Below are 21,220 nucleotides of genomic sequence, written 5' to 3' on the forward strand. Positions count from 1 at the left end.
TGCTTGTCAAGATATATTCACCAGTCTAATAATCCCATCAAAGAGATCAGACTAATTTTACATGATTCAGATTAACATTACGTGATTCAATTCAACATTTATCAAATGCCTGTTCTTAGTATTAACTGATTTATCTGGCTTTTTTTGATTCTTCCTTTCTTTTCTAAATGATCGTAAGGGTTATGCTTTGTTAAAGTTTTTTTTTTTTTCCCTAGAATTTGACAGGCCAGTGTTGTTAGTTCAGAAATGGTTTGCTTTCTAACTTTGAAAGTTGGAAACTAGTCTTCTTGGCATCTTCTTCACTTCAAATAATTAATGACTGTGATTCTGCAACCCTGTTAATGATGGATTCCATTCTGATGAAAAAACAAATGGAAGAACCTAGAGTAGATGCTGAATTGTTTTTAAGTCTTCAGTTTCCTCTAGTAATGGCTTCCTCTGATGCATTCATCCCCTTAGGCAGGGGTAAACCTTGATATTTCAAGATTATTCTTGAAAAGCATATTACATCTTAACAGACTAGAAACTCTTTGAATAAGACATGGGCAAAATTCAAGTGTAATATATACAATAGTGTGTATAGTTCAACAAGTTTATCAGTCTGTTATAAATCTTTTTTTTCACCCACATCTTTGAGAAAATATTGAACAGAATAGGGCTAGAAATAGACATAATGGCATCACTTTTCTTTTTTTTTTTAGGTTTTTTGCAAGGCTATGGGGTTAAGTGGCTTGTCCAAGGCCACACAACTAGTTAATTATTAAGTGTCTGAGGCCAGATTTGAACTCAGGTACTCCTTCCTGACTCCAGAGCCCTGCTCTATGCACTGCGTCACCCAGCTGCCTCATCACTGTTCTTTACATCTGTTTCTTCAATAGGTTTTGAATCTGCATTTTTAATCTAACACATTAATGGCATTCTTTTGATCGTTTGTGTGTGATCTTGTAAAAAAAGAAAATAAGGCTTAGCTACTATGAGACAGAAAGATGAATTACTGTTGGGTATTAGTGAGCATCACTTCTTTAAGTGCTTATAAACTATCCTTTAACTAATGTGTTTAGGAATATTTCCAGGAATTAATCAAACTGGTTGATGCTTTAAAGAATCTCCCTACAATTTCTCCTTCAGTGGTCTCCTCTTTTCAGTGAAACTCAGACCTTAACTTTAAAAAGGCCTGGGTCTCCCATTATCCTGGACCATCTCCAGCCCTTTGTAAATAAGATCTCTTTCTAGCCACTGGATCCAGATGGCTACAAAGTAGTGGGTGGAACTGATGATTTTGGTAGTACTTCGTCATTTAAATCCAATTCACTTGCAAATTTACCTTTCTGCTTTGATAAAGAAGACTAACTGCAACAAAAAGGACACTCTCATTCACTTTAACAGTGTTAATTTTATGACTATTAGGCCAAGTGTGAATGTTACTCTTCAGTCTTCTTTTATCTCTCCCCTCCCCCAAATTTGAATCTTACCCTGTAGGCTGTGGAGAGTAGTGGGGTGCTTTGAAGGGCACTTCTTTGAAAGAACAGGGGAGTAAAAGAATGAAAGTGATATTTTAGAAATTTTAATTCAATGGAACTGTGTTATGTGGTATAGAATAGGGTAAAATTAGAATACAGAGTATCTTTATCAGGGGCTCTTGGAACTTGTTTTAAAAACAGATAACTATATATAATGGTTTCCTTTGTGATCTTATGTATTTTAATTTTATACATTTATCATTCTGAAGAAAGATCCATACTTGTCCAGATTGCCAAATAAGTTGTCCATGATACCAAAAAAAGGTTAGTAACCTCTGAACAAACAGCAGGTAGATAGTGAGCAAGGTACTGACTATGATAATCTCGAAGTGGAATAATATAGATTTGGTCTATAGTGATTGTAGTGGAAATGGAAAATAAAGGATATCTATGGAAGACATTTTCAAGAAAAAATTGGCAGATTAGGTAAATTTATAAAATATTTGATGAATTAAAGATGATTCTATCTAAAACCAGCAGAATGTTGTGTTGACAAAAATAATTTCTAAAGGGGGAATTTGTGATTGATTGAGAGTAGGCTGTGGTAATTTTGAACTTTGTTATAGACAAACAGAATCTGAGGACTAGAATTCATCCAAAATTTAGATCTGGAAGTATAATTTGAAAATAGTGATAGTAGCCACTTCATAAATTTTTTCATTATATATTCTCAAAGAGGTTTTTCACCATTATAGAATGATCCATGCAATTTAAGTATGCCTCCACCTGCCCGATTTAAACAGACTTTAAGGTATTTTGTTGTCCCTGAAACTGAAGATGATAGTTTTTCATCCTAGCTCATTCAGATTGAATTTTGATTTTCTATACCTTATTTGTGTTAATAATAATTATATATAAAAATAAATTCTTAGTAGAACAGTTTAATGTATTAAGTTTTATGGGCGATTTTTGCTTCTGCTCACACTTAGTTCCCAAAAAATGTTGCTGCCAAAAGAATTCTTTCTTAAAACAAAGAAAGCAAACAAAAAGAAATAATTAGCTTGTTTTATAGACCATCCTCTCACCCTCATCCCCATCTTAAGAAGAGGGAGATGTGTTTCATTCTATCTTTAAATTAAACAAATCTTAAAAATTGTTTAATCATAACTCTTTAAAGCAAGCTTATAAAAATGAACTTTTAAGTATTCATGATTCTCTATTTTTCTCTCCTAAATCCTCTTAAAATTCATACTCTCACCCTTGCCCTTTTAAAGTACATTTTGACTCCTTTGTTTTATCTACAAAGTTTGTATCAAAAGTTCCTATAATAGTTTTTTCTTTTCCCTATCTCTCAATCTATCATTCTGATCAAATGTCAGTTCTTCTTCTGTTTCCTGATCATTTTTTGAACTGTGAAGGAGAAAAGAATCTACCAGGGGAAGAGAAATGGTTTTCTATGCCTTACTCTCTCAGCTTCTTTTGCAAAAATTTTCTTTCCTCTTTCACTAGAAAGGCAAAAAATTATTTCATTTAGGAAGAATAATACCTATGGCTTTAAATAGAAACAACTGTTTTGTTTCCATTCCATTTCCCAGAAGACAGGAGTAATAACTACTAAACTATTTCTTCCCCTTTATTCTTTGACTCTTTAAGGATAACTCTGTGTGTGTGTGTGTGTGTGTGTGTGTGTGTGTGTGTGTGTGTGTGTGTGCCTTTTGACAATTTCACATAGTTATATTTTTAGATACTAAGGCTGTATTTTAACTTTTTTTTCCCAGTTTTGCAAGGCAATGAGGTTAAGTGACTTGCCAAAGGTCACACAGCTAGGTAATTATTAAATGTTTTAGGTTGGATTTGAACTCAGGTCCTCCTAACTCCAGGGCCAGTGCTCTATTCAGTTTTTATAATTCATGGTTCATGAATCAAGAATTTAAAAAGTGTGGTTCCATCTTTTTTACTATAGAATAGTTTGAAAAGACTTCATTATCATCAGTCATGTTATATAAAAAAATGTATGTCCCAAGTAACAGACCTTAGGAAAAAAAGTGTTACTGCCTTTAAAATTGATTAACCTAAAATTTATTAAAAATTAATTTAAGGAATTAGATTAATATATACTACATTTGAGAGGAGTTAATACACGTGTGGTCGACTAATAAGCTTAATACACTAATACAAATCTTTGAGATAACACTATAGAGAAATAGAAATATGGCTTACAAAATGTATTGTATAGAAAATTTCATGTCCTGCAGATATTCTGTCTGAAAATTAATACTATAATGAGAAGTTCTGCTTTGAGACAATAAGAAGTCTAATATTAAATGTTGTTAATTGAGTGAGAAATTCTACAACAGCTTAGAACCTAAGATGCTTGTCCTATGTAGGAAACAGTTATTTAATTTTTCTTAATAGTTAAAATAGAGCTGGGCTTCACAGTGTAAGGGTGGGAATTGAATTAGTACTGTCCATTTCGTATTGATATTTTTAACATGTAAGAACACACCTCAACCATATGAGTCAATAAACTAGATGTGAAGAAGGTTTGGGTTTTTCCTCATTTCCAATAGAATATAGAGAGTCTGTTCTGATTTTTTGAAGGATTTGGTCATAAAGTTTGGGGCTTGTCTAAAATGAGCACAATCATTTGGAATTGAGAATTATTTTTACTATTAGAAGATAATAAATGGGAGGAACACACCAGTAGGGAAATCATAAAATAGATCATTCCAAAGATGTCCCCAAATATCTTGAGGGCACCCTAAAACCCTAAGAGGATATTTTACCTTTAGGCACCCAACCTACCAATTTGAGTTAAGGTTGGGGTAGTAATTCCAGGGCATGTTCTCTAGCGTAAGAAGTTAGGGAATTAAGAGAAAGTGAATGATGAGAAATGAAGATTATTCAAGCCAAGAAAAACCATACTTTTGAGAAAGGGCATGGAGGCAGGAGATGGAATATCTCAGTGTCCACTGATGGACAAAGAAATTATCATAGTGCCTAATCTTCATCTCTGAGCTGATTGGTCCTCATCATATAAAAGTGAACTCTGCTTGACCATGACAGTCTCTGTGCAAGGAGATGTTCTTTTGAGGTAGATTAGTCAGATATAATCCATGGTCTTGGTATATAAAGTAAGAATCCTGTTGCTGCTACCCTTGATGGAATGTGAGGAGTTATGAAATTTTCTTGTGGTTACCCCTTCTCTTTGCCTTGTTTGTCAGATTAAGAGAACTGAAAAATCGATTTTCCCCCAGTCTAATGTTATTGAATTCGTATACTGAAATGATCTTGTATCCGCAGATCATGTAACACTATCATTTTATGGATTAAAATGTCATGTTTGATACTCATTCGATGCCAAAGGATACACTAACTTTCTTAATGTGTTGCTATTTAATGCACAGATATGGTATCATTAATTAAAAGTGCTAATGAGATGGCAAAAATTTGTTAATGTTATCATAATATTATGCAGGGGTGCTAAATTCTGTGATTTTCTTGGGGGTAAATTCATAATTAACTTTTGAATGAGTTATTTTTGTGCTAGACCTATCATCAAGCTTCATCTCTTTGATGTCAAATAACTTCTGGGTCTGACAGTTTAACATAATTGATGAAATCCTGTAGAAGTGGTTATCAGTGCCTTCATTTGCTTTGTCCTCATATCTTCAGTTGTTGCTGTCTAGAGAGTGTTCATTAGTGCCTTTTGCAGAATTACCCTTCCTTATATCTGAGATAGCCAAGAAAGAGTTTTGAATAGATTATTTAATTAACAGAGTTCATATACCTTGTTATTACTTTCTAAAAATTATGAAAACATAATTTTTAAAAAAATCCCCAAACAGAGGCTTTTTGATTTATATTTTCCTCTTATCATCTCATTAAAATTATAAATGTTAATCTGATCCCTTTATTTCAGGCCCATTTGGCTTTTAGCCCTGCTTTTCCCCCACTCTTACTTAAGGGAATATTTATTCTTGCTTGTCTGCAAAGTAGGAAGAAGATGAAATACTTTGGTAAGCTAGGTTGAGTTGAAAAAGAGTTCAGAGGGAAAAGCACTACATTATGTATTCTTGATGCTTACTGGAAGTAGTATGGCTGGGAATTCTATATAGAAAATTGATGAGAACATTGATCTATTGAAACTATGTTTTTCAAAGTTTTTGAAGACTACTTTCTTATCTAATTCTATTACCTGTTCTCCAACATCTACCTGTGATAGTGCTTGCTCTCTGTTCCTTCCTGGTATAATCTTTTCCTTTGATCTTTTCCTCTCCCCCCCCCCCCCCAGTTCTCTTATCACATTGATTGTTCTTTATCTGCTATTTTATGGGAACTCTTTACTACTCTCACTCTTTAACTGTGAATGACCTTTGAGTCTCAGTTCTCTTCCAAGACCTATAGTGCTCATAGAAATGCCTTGATCTACTTGTAACAATGAAAAATGGAATAATACTATTCCCAGAAATTCTGTGATTTGTTCATTTTAAAGGAAAGGAAAAAAATCTTTTAAAAAAATTCATCCATTTTAAATTGTTCTTTAAGCACTTACAGATATCATACCACTGTGTTAAGAAAAGGGAGATAGTGGGTGCAATTAAAAAGATCACCAAGTTTGGAAACAAAATATTCAGGTTCAAATTCTGACTCTAGCCTATGACCTTGAGCAAACCTTATACAGCCGCTAAGCTTCAGTTCCTTCATCTGTAAAATGAGACTTGATGGATTCTAAATTCTAGGTATAAATCCATGCTCCTTTGTCCTCATGGATCTTAAGTGCTAAGATGACAATGAAAAATGCATGGTACAGACAAATATGATAAAATATATGGACAGGAGATGTGCAAATAAAGTCAAGTTCAAGGGAGGGAAGCTCATTTCTATTAGAGAGCAATATGGAAACTTCCTGGAGGTGGTGGCATTTGAATTGGACTTAAAATCTTTTAAAAAAAAATTTTTTTTGTTTTTTTATAATTTTACACTTTTTCCCCTAATCTTACTTCCCTCCCCCCACCCCCACAGAAGGCAGTCTGTTAGCTTTTACATTGTTTCCTTGGTATACATTGATCTAAGTTGAATGTGATAAGAGAAATCATATCTTTAAGAAAGAAAAATAAAGTGTAAGAGAGAGCAAAATTATATACTAAGATAACTTTTTTTAAAAATTAAAGATAATAGTCTTAGGTCTTTATTCAAACTCCACAATTTTTCCTCTGGATACAGATGGTATTCTCCATTGCAGAAACCCCAAAATTGTCCCTGATTATTGCACTGATGGAATGAGCAAGTCCATCAAGGTTGATCATTACCCTCATGTTGCTGTTAGGGTGTACAGTGTTTTTCTGGTTCTGCTCATCTTGCTCAGCCTCAGTTCATGCAAATCCTTCCAGGCTTCTCTGAATTCCCATCCCTCCCGGTTTCTAATAGAACAATAGTGTTCCATTACATACATATACCACAGTTTGTTAAGCCATTCCCCAATTGAAGGACATTTACTTGATTTCCATTTCTTTGCCACCACAAACAGGGCTGCTGTGAATATTTTTGCACAAGTGATGTTAATCTCTTCAGGGTATAGATCCTGTAGTGGTATTACTGGATCAAAGGATATGCACATTTTTGTCGCCCTTTGGGCATAATTCCAATTGCTCTCCAGAAAAGCTGGATGAGTTTACAGCTCCACCAACAATGTATTAGTGTCTCAGATTTCCCACATCCCTTCCAACATTGATCATTGTCCTTTCTAGTCATTTTGGCCAGTCTGAGAGTTGTCTGGTGGTATGAAGCTAACATTTTTAATACAATATTGAATAGTAGTGGTGGTAATGGGCATCCTTGTTTCACCCCAATCTTATTGGGAAGGCCTCTAGCCTATATCCCCATTGCATATGAGGTTTATCATTCTAAGGAACAATATGTTTATTCCTACACTCTCTAGTGTTTTTAGTAGGAATGGGTGTTGTATTTTTCAGCATCTATTGATATATGATTTCTGAGAGATTTGTTATTGATATAATTAATTTTGCTAATAGTTTTCCTAATATTGAACAAATCCTGAATTCCTTGGATAAATCCTACTTGGTCATAATTTATTATCCTAGTGATAACTTGTTGTAATCATATTCATTAGGGAGAAAGGCCTATAATTTTCTTTTTCTGTTTTAACTCTTCCTAGTTTAGGCATCAGCACCATATTGCTGTCATAAAAAAGAGTTACGCAGGGTTCCCATCTTCACCTATTTTTCCAAAGAGTTTATATAGAATTGGAGCCAATTGTTCCTTAAATGTTTGATAGAATTCACTTGTGAATCGATCTGACCCTGGAGATTTTTTCTTAGGGAATTCAATAATGGCTTGTTGAATTTCTTTTTCTGAGATAGGATTATTTAGGTATTTAATTTCCAATTCATTTAACCTGGGCAACTTATATTTTTGTAAATATTCATTCATTCCTTTTTTTTTTTGCAAGGGATTAAGTGGCTTGTCCAAAAGTCACACAGATAGATAATTATTAAGTGTCTGAGGCTGGATTTGAATGCCGGTGCTCTGTCTACTGCACCACCTGTATTCCTCCATTTCACTTATATTATTAAATTTATTGACATAGAGTTGGGCAAAATAATTCTGAATTATTACTTTAATTTTTCTCCTCATTGGTGCTGAGTTCACCTTTTTCATTTATGATACTAGCAAATTCATTTTCTTCTTCCTGTTTTTAATCAAATAGAACAGAGGTTTATCAATTTTATTGGTTTTTTCATAAAACCAACTCTTGGTTTTATTTATTAGTTCAATAGTTTTTTGCTTTTGCTATTATTAATTTCACCTTTTATTTTTAGAATTTCTAATTTGGTATTTAATTGTGGGTTTTTAATTTGTTCTTTTTTCTATTTTTTGAGTTACATATTTAATTCATTAATTTTCTCTTTCTCTAATTTATTCATGTAAGCATTTAAAGATATAATATATCCCCTGACAGCTGCCTTGAATGTATCCCATAGGTTTTGATATGTTGTTTCTTTATTGTCATTATCTAGGATGAAATAAGTAATTCTTTCTATAATTTGTTGTTTGATAACACTCCCTCTTTAAAATGAGTTTATTTAGTTTCCAATTAGTTTTGGGTCTATATCTCCCTGGCCCAATACTACATATGATTTTTATTGCATTATGATCTGAGAAAGATGTATTCACCATTTCTGCCTTTCTGCAATTGATCATTAGGTTTTTATCACTGGGATTATTTTTATATAGATAAGTCTTTTTTTTTTGCCTAATATAATTTTATTGGATAGAAACCTAGTAGTGATATTACTAGGCCCAATAATTTCCTAGTTTTAATTATATAATTCTATATGGTTTTAAAACTGATTGCCCCAAATTATAATTCTAGCAGTAGTAACTTTGTCTGTTTTCACATGTTCCTATCAAGATTGAAATTTTCCATTGACCTTTTAGAATATTATTTGCTAAATGTATGGTAGGTATTTTAGAGCCATTTTCTTTCTCTTATTAATAGTCATTTTGAATGTTTTTTTTTCCTCCAGGTATCTGCTGATAGTTTGTGTTTCTTCTTCTTTTTACTACTGTTTATCAGGAAAACTTCATATGCTTATATGGAAAAGATGTTTTCTTGACCTAATGAAAAGAAAGTGCTATACTTAAACACAGAAGGCCTAGACCTAAAAACTAAGTTCTGCTACTATGAAATTGCATCATCTTGAAGATTTCTCTCAGATTGTTTCTTTATATGTAAAATGAGGACAAAATCCCTATTTTCAGGATACTGTCTGAGAGAGTGGAAGGCAGATTGTAAACTGTAACATGCTATATTCATTAGAAAAGAAGTGAAATTATTTGTTTCTCCTGTAGCTTTAACCATCATCCCTATGGGGAAGATCTTCAGTTTTAGATCTCAATTTGTAACCCCTCAACTGATGTCTTTTAATATATTTTCATTTTACATAGGACATCTTCATTTAGATGTGCTATCTCAAACTGATCAGCTTCTCCTTCCCTTCTCAGCCCACCTATCACTATATTCCCCTCCCCACTATTCTCCCTTTAAGTCACTTGAAAATGGCCATTTTGTCCAAGGATAATAATGTTTTTTAAAGAAAAAGTTGAAGAAGAGACTGTGTTTGCATGGAAGAATACTCAGCATAACATGATCAATGTGACAAAATGTTTTGGACTTTTTTTGTTGAATATAAATCCCATTCATTCTTTTTAATATTTATTTTTATTCTAAATTTAACACCCAGTAAGATAAGCATTTCTTTATACAAAACAGACAAGTACAAAAGGAATGTACATGCCACAGAACATCTGCACCACATAAAACATTTCTCCCTCTATATTTACTGCAAATTGTTTTCAACACTGTTTTGTTTGTTTCCTACTGAGTTGCCTTCTGTTTTCTTTTGTAATCATAAACAAAAAATCCTTAAATGACCCTCTTTTTAATTTTGATAACTGTCTTGCTAATCCCCAATTCCTTCCTAATTCTTCCCTTCTAAAATAATGAAAGAAAAACAAAATACTTATCAAATATGCATAATCTAGAAAATAAAATCCATATGTTGACTATGTCCTAAAATATATATTTTCATTCCACACTTTGAGTTTATCACCTTACTGTTAGGAGCTGGATAGCATGTTTCTTTCACCGATCTCTTAAGTAGAGTTCTTAAAGTTTTCTTGGTTTCTTTCCTTTAGTGCAAAATGCTTTCTTTATTGTTTTTCTTTTCTGCATTATTGTTGTAGTGTAATTTTTTCTGGGTATGCTAAAAATAAACATTTCATTATTTCATATAGCTCAATAACATTTCATTAGATTCAAATACTGTAATTTATTCGACCATTCTCAAATTAATGGATATACTCTCTTATTTTCCAATTTTTTCCATTTTTAAGAGATCTGCTGTAAACATTTTTTTTTAAATACACATGAGTCATTTTCTTCTTTATTTCATCTCTTGAGTAGAGACCTTCTTATGTATTACAGGTCAAAAGGTATAAAAAATTTAGTGCCTTTTTGATTATTTCCCAGAGTGGCAGAATCAATTCATATTTTCCCATAGTCTCCAACAAATTTCCTTTTCCATTTTTGACATTTTTGATTCTTTAAAGGTGTCTGTGAGAGAATCTCAGTGGTCTTTTAATTTGTATTTCTCTGATGATTAATGATTTTTGTGCATTTTTTCAAATGTTTATTGATAGCCTAGATTTCTTCCTTTGAGAAGTTTTTCATAAAATTTAACTAATTGTCTATTGGGAATTGACTTTTATTCTTATATTTTAAAGTCAATTCTTTGGATATCTTGAAGTATAACATTTTAGCAGGGAAAGTTATTGTAACCCCCCCCCCCATTTCATTGTTCCATTTCTAATTTTAATTGTTTTCCTTTTTGTTTGTGCAAAAGTCTTGATTTTATGTAATAAAAATTATCCATTTTACTTTCAGTGATCTCTGTTCCTTGTTTGGTCAAACAACCTATCCATAGTAATGATAGACATTTTTCTTCCTTGTTTTTCTAATATGTTTATGTGCTTTTATATCTAAGTCATGAATTCATTTGGAAATTTACCTTAGTTTTAGGAAAATAGTCACCTCTTCCCTGTGCATATTGTTTTCTCATATTAGAATGTAAGCTTCTTGACTATCCTAAAATGCTTATTATAAACCCTTTCCTCTTCAAATGACAAGATTTGGTAGGTGACTGGATATATGGGTAAAGCTTTCTTTAAGATCAAAAGTATTCCATCCTTCCAGTTTCCCGTGTTTACAAATTTAGCATCATATTGTATATATCTTATCATCTGTTAAATCTTGCCATTTCTACCTTCAGGACATCTTTTGCTCTGACTCCTTTTTCAACCAGTACCTTAATTAGGCCCTCAGAAACTCTTACCTGAACTCTTTTGGTAACTTCATAGTTTGTTTCTCTGTCTTAAGTCTCTCAAGTAATTTTCCTTTAAAAGCATATCTGACTAAGTGATTCCCCTACTTGGTCAATTCCATTGCTTCTTATTTCCTTTAGTCTTGTATTTAATGTTTTAAAGTCTAACAAAGTCTGGCACCAATATATACTTGGTGACCATTAATCCTCAGCCTACACCCTGTGATTCATACAAACTGGCCTCTTTCTAATTCATGCTGTTGTTGTTGGTGTTTGTACTTTGTTTTTGAAGAAAATCAATGACATCACAGGCAATGTCCAAACACTACAGTTCCCATCTCTGCCTTTGCCTGGATTATTGTAGTAGCTTCTTCTCTGATCTTCTTGAGTTTAGTTTTCTTATTACTAATTCTTTGGGAGTTAATGAATGATAAAGTAGAAAGCACTGCATTTAGGAGACAGACTTTAGTTCTAATTCTTTCACTAACTTGTAGGGTGACTTGAGGGAAAGAGTAAGGTATGCACCTACCTTACTAAAGGTAAGTTTAGCTAAAATTATATGGTGGGACTAGATGTCCTAAGGTCTTTTCTAGCTCAAAAACTTTTCTCCTACCCATGCTAATTTGCCTCTTCTTAATTGAAAACAAATTCTGCATTGGTTTAGCACACATTTGATATACAATTATTTCAGGTGACCATTTTCTCCTCCCACCTGAACCATGAGCTCATTGAGGGTAGGAAGGATACTACTATGTTCCTTTTGTATTAATTGAACGTTTATCTGTGTCAGATACAAGGTAAAAAAAATGTTGACTTGATAATGGTAACATCTCAGATGTTATCTTTCTTAAATACTTTTGTCTTTAGAGTACATTCAGTCAAATATTTATTAGGTTCTTGCTTGCTATTTGCTAGGCATTGTTAGGTACATATGATACAGAGGCAAAAATATAAACGTTCTTTACCTCAATATGCTTACATTCTTTGTGGGAAATACAAAGACAGTGCAGGCTTAAATAAGTGAATGTTGTTTACAGGTCCAAGGACTCAAGATAATCTCAGGGTTGAATAGTGGATATTGTGTTAGACTTGTAGAAGAACTGGTTTTGAATACTGGCTTAGTCACTTATTAGCTGTGTGACCACAGGCAAGTCACAACCTCTCAGAACTTGTTTTTTCATGTGGGAATAATACTGTTTGTACTGTATGTTTCACAAAGTTGTGGGTAAAGAAGTCCTCAAACTTTGCAAATCAACGAGCATTTATTATTAATATGTACCAAGCATAGAGTGATAGTTTGTGTGTATAATTCCATAGAATGAGGAAATCAAACCTTAGCTAAGAATTAAAGGAAGCCAGGAAACCAAGAGTTAGAGATGAGGAGGGAGGGGATTCCAGAAATGGGAGTCAGTTTTGGTTAAATATGAATAATTACTGTTAATATTTTTGGTTTAGTTTTCATGATTTCTTCAATAGAGACCCTCTTTGCACAGAAACTCCTTCCATCAGTGAATATCTACACCACATCTGTCACTGTCTTAAGCTTCTTATGGCATTAAGAGGTTGTTACTTATCCATGGTTATTCAGTCATTATGTATTAGAAGCAGGAGAAGCAATCTTCCTTACCCTCACCTGTATCCACTACATACTATCTTTCATCAAACTTCAAAGCATCACTGCCAAGATATGTGGAGTCTAAGTGTATCATATTGTGCTTTAACTGTTTGAGAGTAGAAAAGTGGAATCCTTGAGTAATTTAGAAAGTTTCACAGGTGCAAATGAGATTTCATGAAGATTTAAAGAATATAATGAACCCTAACATGGAATGGGATAGGATAAAATGAAATTGGACGGTAGAGAATTAGTTCTTTAGAGTGCTAGAAGTTGTAAAGTATTGAAAGGTTAGGTAGATGCTGAGCTTATTGTCTGCCTAAAGGTCATTGACAAAAAGAAAAGCTCTATATGTTCTGAAATATTTGTAACAGTTTTTGTGATAGCAAATCTAGAAACAAAACAAAGATACACATTGATTATGAAATGGCTAAATACATTGTGCTTTGTGGTTGTAACCAAATATTGCTGTACTATAAGAAATAATGAATTTAGAGAGTCAAGGAAAGAAATAAATTGATACAATGTAAATTAAATAGCCAAGAAAATCAATATATATGACTTTGACAATGTAAATAGGACAACCACTATAGTGTAATTAAAAAAAAAATTCTGCAGAATTACAAAGAACATGCCAGCCAGGCAAAGAAAAGATATGAGGAGACATCTCCCTCCCATTCCACCCCCACCCCCACTGTTTTACAGAGGTGGGGTCCATAGTATTTAACATCATGGTGTCATCTTTTCTTTTGTTCATTGATTCATTCTCTTTCCTCTTTAAAAATTTATAGAGAATATTAAGTCCTCTGAGAGGGGGGGAAGGGATAAAATATAGGTGATGCAGTAAGAAAAGATGCAATTATAAATGTTTTTAAAAGAAAATAAATTTTAATTTTTTTTTAAGGTTTATAGAGTGAGGTCTTCCCACTTTATTTCTTCCCTTTGCAAAAAGAACTGGGTAAACTATAAAATGATCTCAGCTACTTTGGTAAATAAATAAAAGTAGAACTGGTGAAATAGCTTGGAGACATTCTGTAATCCATATAAGTTTAAAATTAAAATGGTATGTAGTGGGATTTGGTAGATATAGGAAATTAACATTTGATTCCTAAAGGAAGAATACCTAGCTATAGATATTTGATTATATAAGACAGGAATCAAACCTGCATCTGAGTGTGGTCAAACCAGAATAATTTGTAATTGAGAATATTTAACAAAATAAATAAAAAATACTATAGAACATAGATATTAACATTTGATTTCTTTTTAAGTAAATATGTGGTCACAGAAAGTCTTAGGTATTGTTTAGTGGCCCTGGTTTCCAGAGTTTGACACCACTGATGTAAGGATCCCTCATATAAATTATCCTCATCTATAGCTCTTGGAACACTTTCCCAAATAATACTGTATGTGTTGATGCATGTGTGTTTATTTTTCTTTCTGAAAATGTACTATATTTCATATTCTAGTAGTTTGATATGATTTGTTAAAAAATGTGGGAAAATTCTTTAGTGAGAATCATTATCCTTTCTGGAGGAACTGAGACATGGAGCCAAAATATAATGTGAGTAGTGAAGTCTGTTCACCCCCCCCACCCCCTCCCACCTCCTCAATTTTCAGATAACTATTCTTTCACAGGAGCTGGGAAAGTTGTGAGAGGTTTCCTAGTCCAGCTTTCATTTTTGAAATCTAGATCAGTCAGTAAAGTGATTTAACCCAGGTAAAAGTAAGTGATACAACTGAGCCTTGATCACAAGTCTACTGATTTGAAATCTAACATTATTTACACTGTTCTATAATGCCTCTATTTTATATATGGAAACCACTGATTCTCACCACTTGTTTATTCATCAGTAGACCTCTGTAAGCTAAGAGATACTAGCTTCCTTAGCATGGCTCTCTTAAATACTCTGGCAGAAATGCTGGTACAGCTAGTTGCCACTGACTTCATCTATTTCCCTCAATTTTTGAACTATGAGAAGCATAGAATTGTAGATGGCACCAGAATCTTATTTCTGCTTGCATTCTCTCATCTAATTCAAGTGCCCTCTTCTCCCCTATTCAGTGATTTGGTCCAGCTACTTGCTTTGATGTACAAATAAATTTATACTACATCCCTTATAAGTAAGCCCTTTAGCTTTTTAAACACCTGTAGTGACAGGGAATCTTAACTGGGTATCCCCTTTCATTTAGAGCATCTCTCATTGGTACAAAGTTCCTAAAAATAGACTTAAAAATTTCCCTCTCTGCTTCTTCTGCTCTTTGATCCTATTTCTTTACCAAGGTATAGTGCAGAATAAATCTTTTAGACTGAAAAGATTACTTATCTCCCCTATAATATTTAAACATTTTAATGGTACCAATTGATTTCAAGCAAGTCGTTCTATGACTGTTCTGAAACTAGACATTGGTATCTCAGATTCATCTTCATTTCAGGAATTTTGCATAAAATTAGCCAAAGTTTGCATTAGAATAGAAGTTTTGAGTTTACCAAAAGGTCACCTGAAAAAGTCAAAGAAACTGTAAAAGCCAGATCCTTCACAACTGAACATTTTAAAAAAATAGCATTTTTAGATTGTACATGATTTAAAAATGAATAATGTTTAATTTTAGTACTTGCATTCATTATGCTACTTGATAGTACTAGAGATTAGAATTGTATCAGACTTGCTCATCTCTTTATGTTTCAAAAAATTTAGGCCTGTTCCCAGTTTAAACTAAGAATATATCAAGTAATCTATTGAGTTTAATAATCATAATAAACTAAAGATGAAATTGTAATAAACTTTATTTTGCTCAGAAGATACTTCTGTCAGCACATCAATATTTGAGCAGTAGCATTTTTCTAAAGAGTGATACTTGTTCTCCAAGCCAAAATTTTATTGGGTATTTTTACAAAAAATCTCATTAATGTCAACTAATATCAGATAACTTTGATACTTGGTGGGATGTAAACTGGTTAAGGAATGGCTCAGAAGTATTGGAATTTGCCTTTGAAAAAGTCACTTAGGCTATTTAAGAACTAGGTCAATTAATTCCTTTAGCCTAACATGCCATCATAAGGATTATGTAGCCTATTTTCTGTTTGTATTACCCTGCATTAATAGCAGTAGATTTGTAGCCTGTTCTATCTCTCTCTTTTTGTAAACTTAATGAAAACTCCAAAAGGAAAAGAAGTATTCCTTTCAATTTCTGTATTGGTAAATCATATTCACACCAAAATGTAGCATCTTTGGATCAATGAGCATATTTGAAATTTTGGAACTGAGAAATATATTGGAAAATTGATGATTCTTTATCTGTCTTTGTTATTTTTCCAGAACATGGACACTATGTGGGACACCAGAATACCTTGCTCCAGAAGTCATACAAAGTAAAGGTCATGGAAGAGCAGTAGACTGGTGGGCTCTGGGGATTCTAATATTTGAGATGCTGTCCGGGTAAGAGCTTCTTTATAGGTCAAAAAATTCAACATATTTATAGATATTTTTCTCCTTTCTTATATCAGATTTATGAAGAGTCAATCTATCAGAGATGATAAGGGCAGCTAGGCGGTGCAGTGGATAGAGGCATTGGCCTTGTATTTAGGAGTGCAGGAGTTCAAATATGACCTCAGACACTTGCCACTTACTAGTTGTGTGACCTTGGGCAAGTCACTTAACTCTGCCTCACATCCAGGACCTTCTCCAGGTGCCAGTAGACCCAGATGGCTCTGGAGGAGAAAGTGGGGCTGGTGACTTAGCATAGCATTCACTCAAATCCAGTTCATGGGCTTCTCATGGCATCACCTCCCTGATGTCATGATCTTTGAAAATGAAGGACAGACATTATTGTTGTTGCTGTTATTATTATTATCAAAAATGATTTTGAAAAAAGGTCTTTTGGCTATGAGGCCAACTCTGTATTCACTATAGTGCATTGCTTCTTCTTATGTAACTACTATTTTACATTCAATTATAGTATGAAGACTATTCCCTTCAGTTAACTGAAACTCATAAGATCTTTGATTTCACTGGTAATTATACTTCACAGACGCATGCAGAGAGGAACTCCTTGCTGTCTTGCTATATAATGATAACTTGCTGTTGCTTATCTCCCCAGTCCATCACTTAGTGGCCAAACTTCTGATAAATAGCTTCTGTGAACTTAGCAGTTTGCCCCTCTGTAAGTTTTTATACAGTTTTATATGGGGCCCCATTTCAAGTTTTCAGTGAGATAGGAGAAAAACTTAGTCTTGAAATTAGAAGAGATCTGATTTCAAATCACACATCTGATAACTTGCTGGCTATATAACAATGCACTACACATTAAAACTCTGTACCCCAGGGTCTTCATATGTAAAATGAGAATGATGTGGGAATCAAGAAGACCTTGTTTCCAATCCTGCCTCCAGCATTTTCTAATTGTATGATCTTGGACAAGTCATATAATCTGTCTGCCTCAGTTTTCTTATTTAAAAAGTGGTAAGGTTAAACTTGATGACTTCTAAGATCCTTTCCAGTTCTAAGTTTGTGATTTTATGCAATTTATCTGAATTTTCTAGCAGTCATTAATATTATTCTGTATTTGACTTTGTAAACTATACAACTCATTATCAACCTAAGCTTTTCATTTCTTATATTTTATGTAGGGAAATTCATCAATTTCTGTCTTATATCATGGAATGCATCCAGTGCCCACAGAAATGGATATATAAAAGACAATAACTAAAAAATGATCTTTAATGGAGAAAAATTGAGACATTTTTTGTCCTTTGAAAGTTCTGTAGGACTTTGCAACAAAATCACCTTAAAAAAAGGAAATAGTACATTCTTCTGGAAGAACCACCAGTTAAATTTACCTCTTTTCCTCTGAAATGACATAGATTTCTTTCCTTCTTTGATAATATTTTTCAGCACAAGGTGGCAGCATTTTCTGTAGATTGGCACTTGTGGCTCATGATTTTGATCTTCCAGTAAGGTCATAGGATTTTAGAATTTTAGAACTGGTCCAGACCAGTTATTTTAGAGAAATGGAGCATTGAGAAGTATAAATGAAGATAATGTTTTCAGTCTGGTATGGTTAATAAGAGCAATGAATTTTAGATCATTCTTACTTAGGATTTTATATTAATGCCTGTTTTTTTTTCTCCAATTCAAAGAATTTTCCCTTTAGAAGAAGAGAATCAGTCATAGGAAGGTATTATAAGATCACCTTTTCCAGGCTCCTCCTTTTAGAGATGAGAAATCTCAAAGATATGAGATTAAATTATTTGCCCAAAGTCATATACCGATGTTTTCTTACTATAAATACAGGGTTTCTTTTATCACACCATACTGCTATCCTTTTTTTTATTTAAATAATTTCTATAAGCACAATATTGTGTTGTTCTAGGCATTATGGAAAAAATAAAGAATTTTAACACACCCTTATCTCAACAAGGAGTTTACCCTGATTCCAGTGGGGTTCTATTCTTTTTTTTCCCCATGATCAAATCTCAACAGTAGAAAGTGTTAAGAATGATGGAAGTGAAAGTTTTTCAGTATTCCAATATTAGACAAACACTAAGTACAGAGTCATCAATTGGAACTATGGCCCACATTGGTAGATTTACATTTACTCATGCTAATTGCTCTCTGTCATTAGTATTGATTATCAAGAATGACTTTAAAGTATAATTGAAATTTAATATATGCAACCATTAAGCCATTGTAGCCTAACTATATCATAGCTAAGACAGGGGTTTGGTTTTTTTTTTTTGGTTGTTTTGTTTTTATTATCATGAACTTTAGGTCAGATTTAATATTCAGGAAATAAAGCTTCTGAGCATTCTTTTCTAGTAGAGGGCTTTTGATTCCTTTAATCACCTTATGTGATTTTCTGATCTCATATTCTTAATTTACCTAGTGAATTAAAATGTTGGCATAATGAGTTTGCTTCCTGAAACTCTCATAATACATTTCTTTATGGTAAATTGTTTGTAGTCAGAAAACCAGCTCAGTTATTTTTCATTATGTTTGGCCTTGGGCAAATCATCTTTGAGATGGAGATTTCTCAACTCTTTATGCTAAGCAGGATTCAGTATATTGACTTTGTTTTTCTTGACATAGTAAAATGATATTAAATATACTACAATTTGGCAATTAAAAATATGAGCATTTCTAGTGTAGCCAGCATAATATTATTTCTCAATAACTACCTAGTGTTGACTATTGTTACTCCTTCTGACATGACTACCAGTTTTAACTTTGGTATAAGAAATTTCCACTTCCTGTTTCAACTGCTGCTAAAATATTTTTCCAATAATAACTGTCATGGAATCTCTTGCTTACCAAGAACACTTTGGTTAATATACTCAATAGCTGCTTTTGGGTATGACAAACTTTCTCCTAGAGTTTAATGTCTTACCTCTTAAATTGTTTCCACTATGTATTATTGCATGTGAATGCATTAGAAAAGGGAAAAATTCTAACACCTCAGGGAAAATGTCTTGTAGACACCAAAAGAATAAATCGACATTTAATTATTCTTTGAGGTGCTTAAAACACAAGATTCTGGGCACTGATGCCTACAAAAAAGTAAATAGTAAAATTGGAAAAAAAGCATGATTTTACTACCTCAATACCATCACAGCTACATGAACCCCTTTTCCACACACACACACACACACACACACACACACATACACACACACACTTTAAAGAATCTACAGTTTATTCAATGAAAACTTAAGGACAAGGAATATATGTACTTAATCATATGCATTTCCATTTTTTTTCTTTTGGCAAGGCAATCAAGTGTACTTTTGCATTTTTAAAAAATTGTTATTCTTGATTTACATTTTCTCATCAAGCTTGTCTTCCCTCTATGATAGTTAAAAAAAAAAGCAGGCCTATTTTGTTGCTTCCTTTTTTTAGTATTGCACTGTTCTTGGTTTTTTTAAATTTCTTTCTACTCTAATAACCCTTAAATCTCTCTCTAGAGATATATATGTATATTTAGAGCTGAAAGGAACTTTAGAGATTATCTAGTCCAATAACTTCTTAATTTTACACATGAGGAAACTGAGACCTAGAGAGGTTAGGTGATTTAACCTACTTAATGATGGAACTGGGTTTCTGATTTTTTTTCATTGAGTGCTAAAAAGAACATTTCTCATTAAGTCTGGAGTTTTTACCTTTACTGCAGATTGATATTAAATCTGGATTTGGTCGGGGAGTGTGGAAAGTAGCGCAGGAAAAAACTGTTTTGTAGACTCTTCCTTAATCCTTGCTTGTATCAGATATTTAGCCATATTCCAGGTCTCTGAGGGGTTTTATCCTTCTCTAATAATCCTTAGTGAATGGCTAAGGAAATCATATTGAAATTGGTCTTTGCAATTTTAATTTTGTTCCTCTAGAGTTATTTTATCCCTCCCCCCCATCTCAATTGCTAATTGCAAACAATAATAATAGAATAGTGAACTCCTTTCCCCACCCCCCATTCTTGAAAATGATCATTAAGGATTCCTTCTCTGTATAGCATGAACATAGAGGTATTCTACAAATCTGAAGTGTATTCTCAGTCTAGTTCTTGCTTCTCTTGCCATTTTTCTTTAGGGCTCTTTGTTCCACTGTGACACGATCATGGTGCTGCCTTGCCTATTTGAAGTCACTGTGATCATGGAACCCAACATTTATGCCAGAGCCCAAACTCTATTAGCTAATACAGGCTATCCTACCTGATGACTGGAAATTTCACACATAGCCCTTTCCACTGCCCACTCCTTTTCCTTCTCATAACGTCATTAGAAGTGGTGGAGAAGAGTGGGTTTTGGCAGACTTCTCTTCCATCTTAATGGCTCAGGGCTCAGTGACATTCCTTGCCACTACTGTATTTATATACCATAGGGACCTTTGTACACCTGGACTTTAACTCATGGCATGAAATAAGGCCAAGTGCCAAATAGAGATTGTGTTTTTTTTGTTAAGAGCCATGTGTGGAAAAACTTCCACTCTGGAATCCCATGTATTCTACAAAAAAAAGAAAAGAGCTTGAAAGATGAAAGAACCCTCTAGCCTTCTTGAGTTTTAAGAGCTTCATCTCTTCTGAACTCACCTTAGTTTTTCATGGTCTTTGGAGGAGAAAAATAGCAGTAGCAGAAACAATAACACTACAATTAATAAAAATTAGCATTTCTGTGACACCTTCTATGTTCCAGGAACTGTGCTTAAAAGCTCTACAAATAGTGTATTTGATGGTCTTTATATCCCTGGGATGTTGGT

The 21,220-nt window shown here is 33.2% G+C and overlaps 1 protein-coding gene across 3 annotated transcripts in view; it reads left to right on the forward strand.

Moving 5' to 3' along the window:
- PRKX (protein kinase cAMP-dependent X-linked catalytic subunit) overlaps nucleotides 1-21,220 on the forward strand; it is a 124,758-nt gene that overhangs the window by 82,563 nt on the left and 20,975 nt on the right. For all 3 annotated transcript variants that reach the window (XM_074213617.1, XM_074213616.1, XM_074213618.1), the window contains exon 4: nucleotides 16,298-16,417. In XM_074213617.1, the coding sequence (XP_074069718.1) occupies nucleotides 16,298-16,417 (120 nt within the window). The remainder of the gene's footprint in view (nucleotides 1-16,297; nucleotides 16,418-21,220) is intronic.

Source organism: Macrotis lagotis, chromosome 1, assembly GCF_037893015.1.
Source record: "Macrotis lagotis isolate mMagLag1 chromosome 1, bilby.v1.9.chrom.fasta, whole genome shotgun sequence".
Taxonomy (NCBI): Eukaryota; Metazoa; Chordata; class Mammalia; order Peramelemorphia; family Peramelidae; genus Macrotis; species Macrotis lagotis.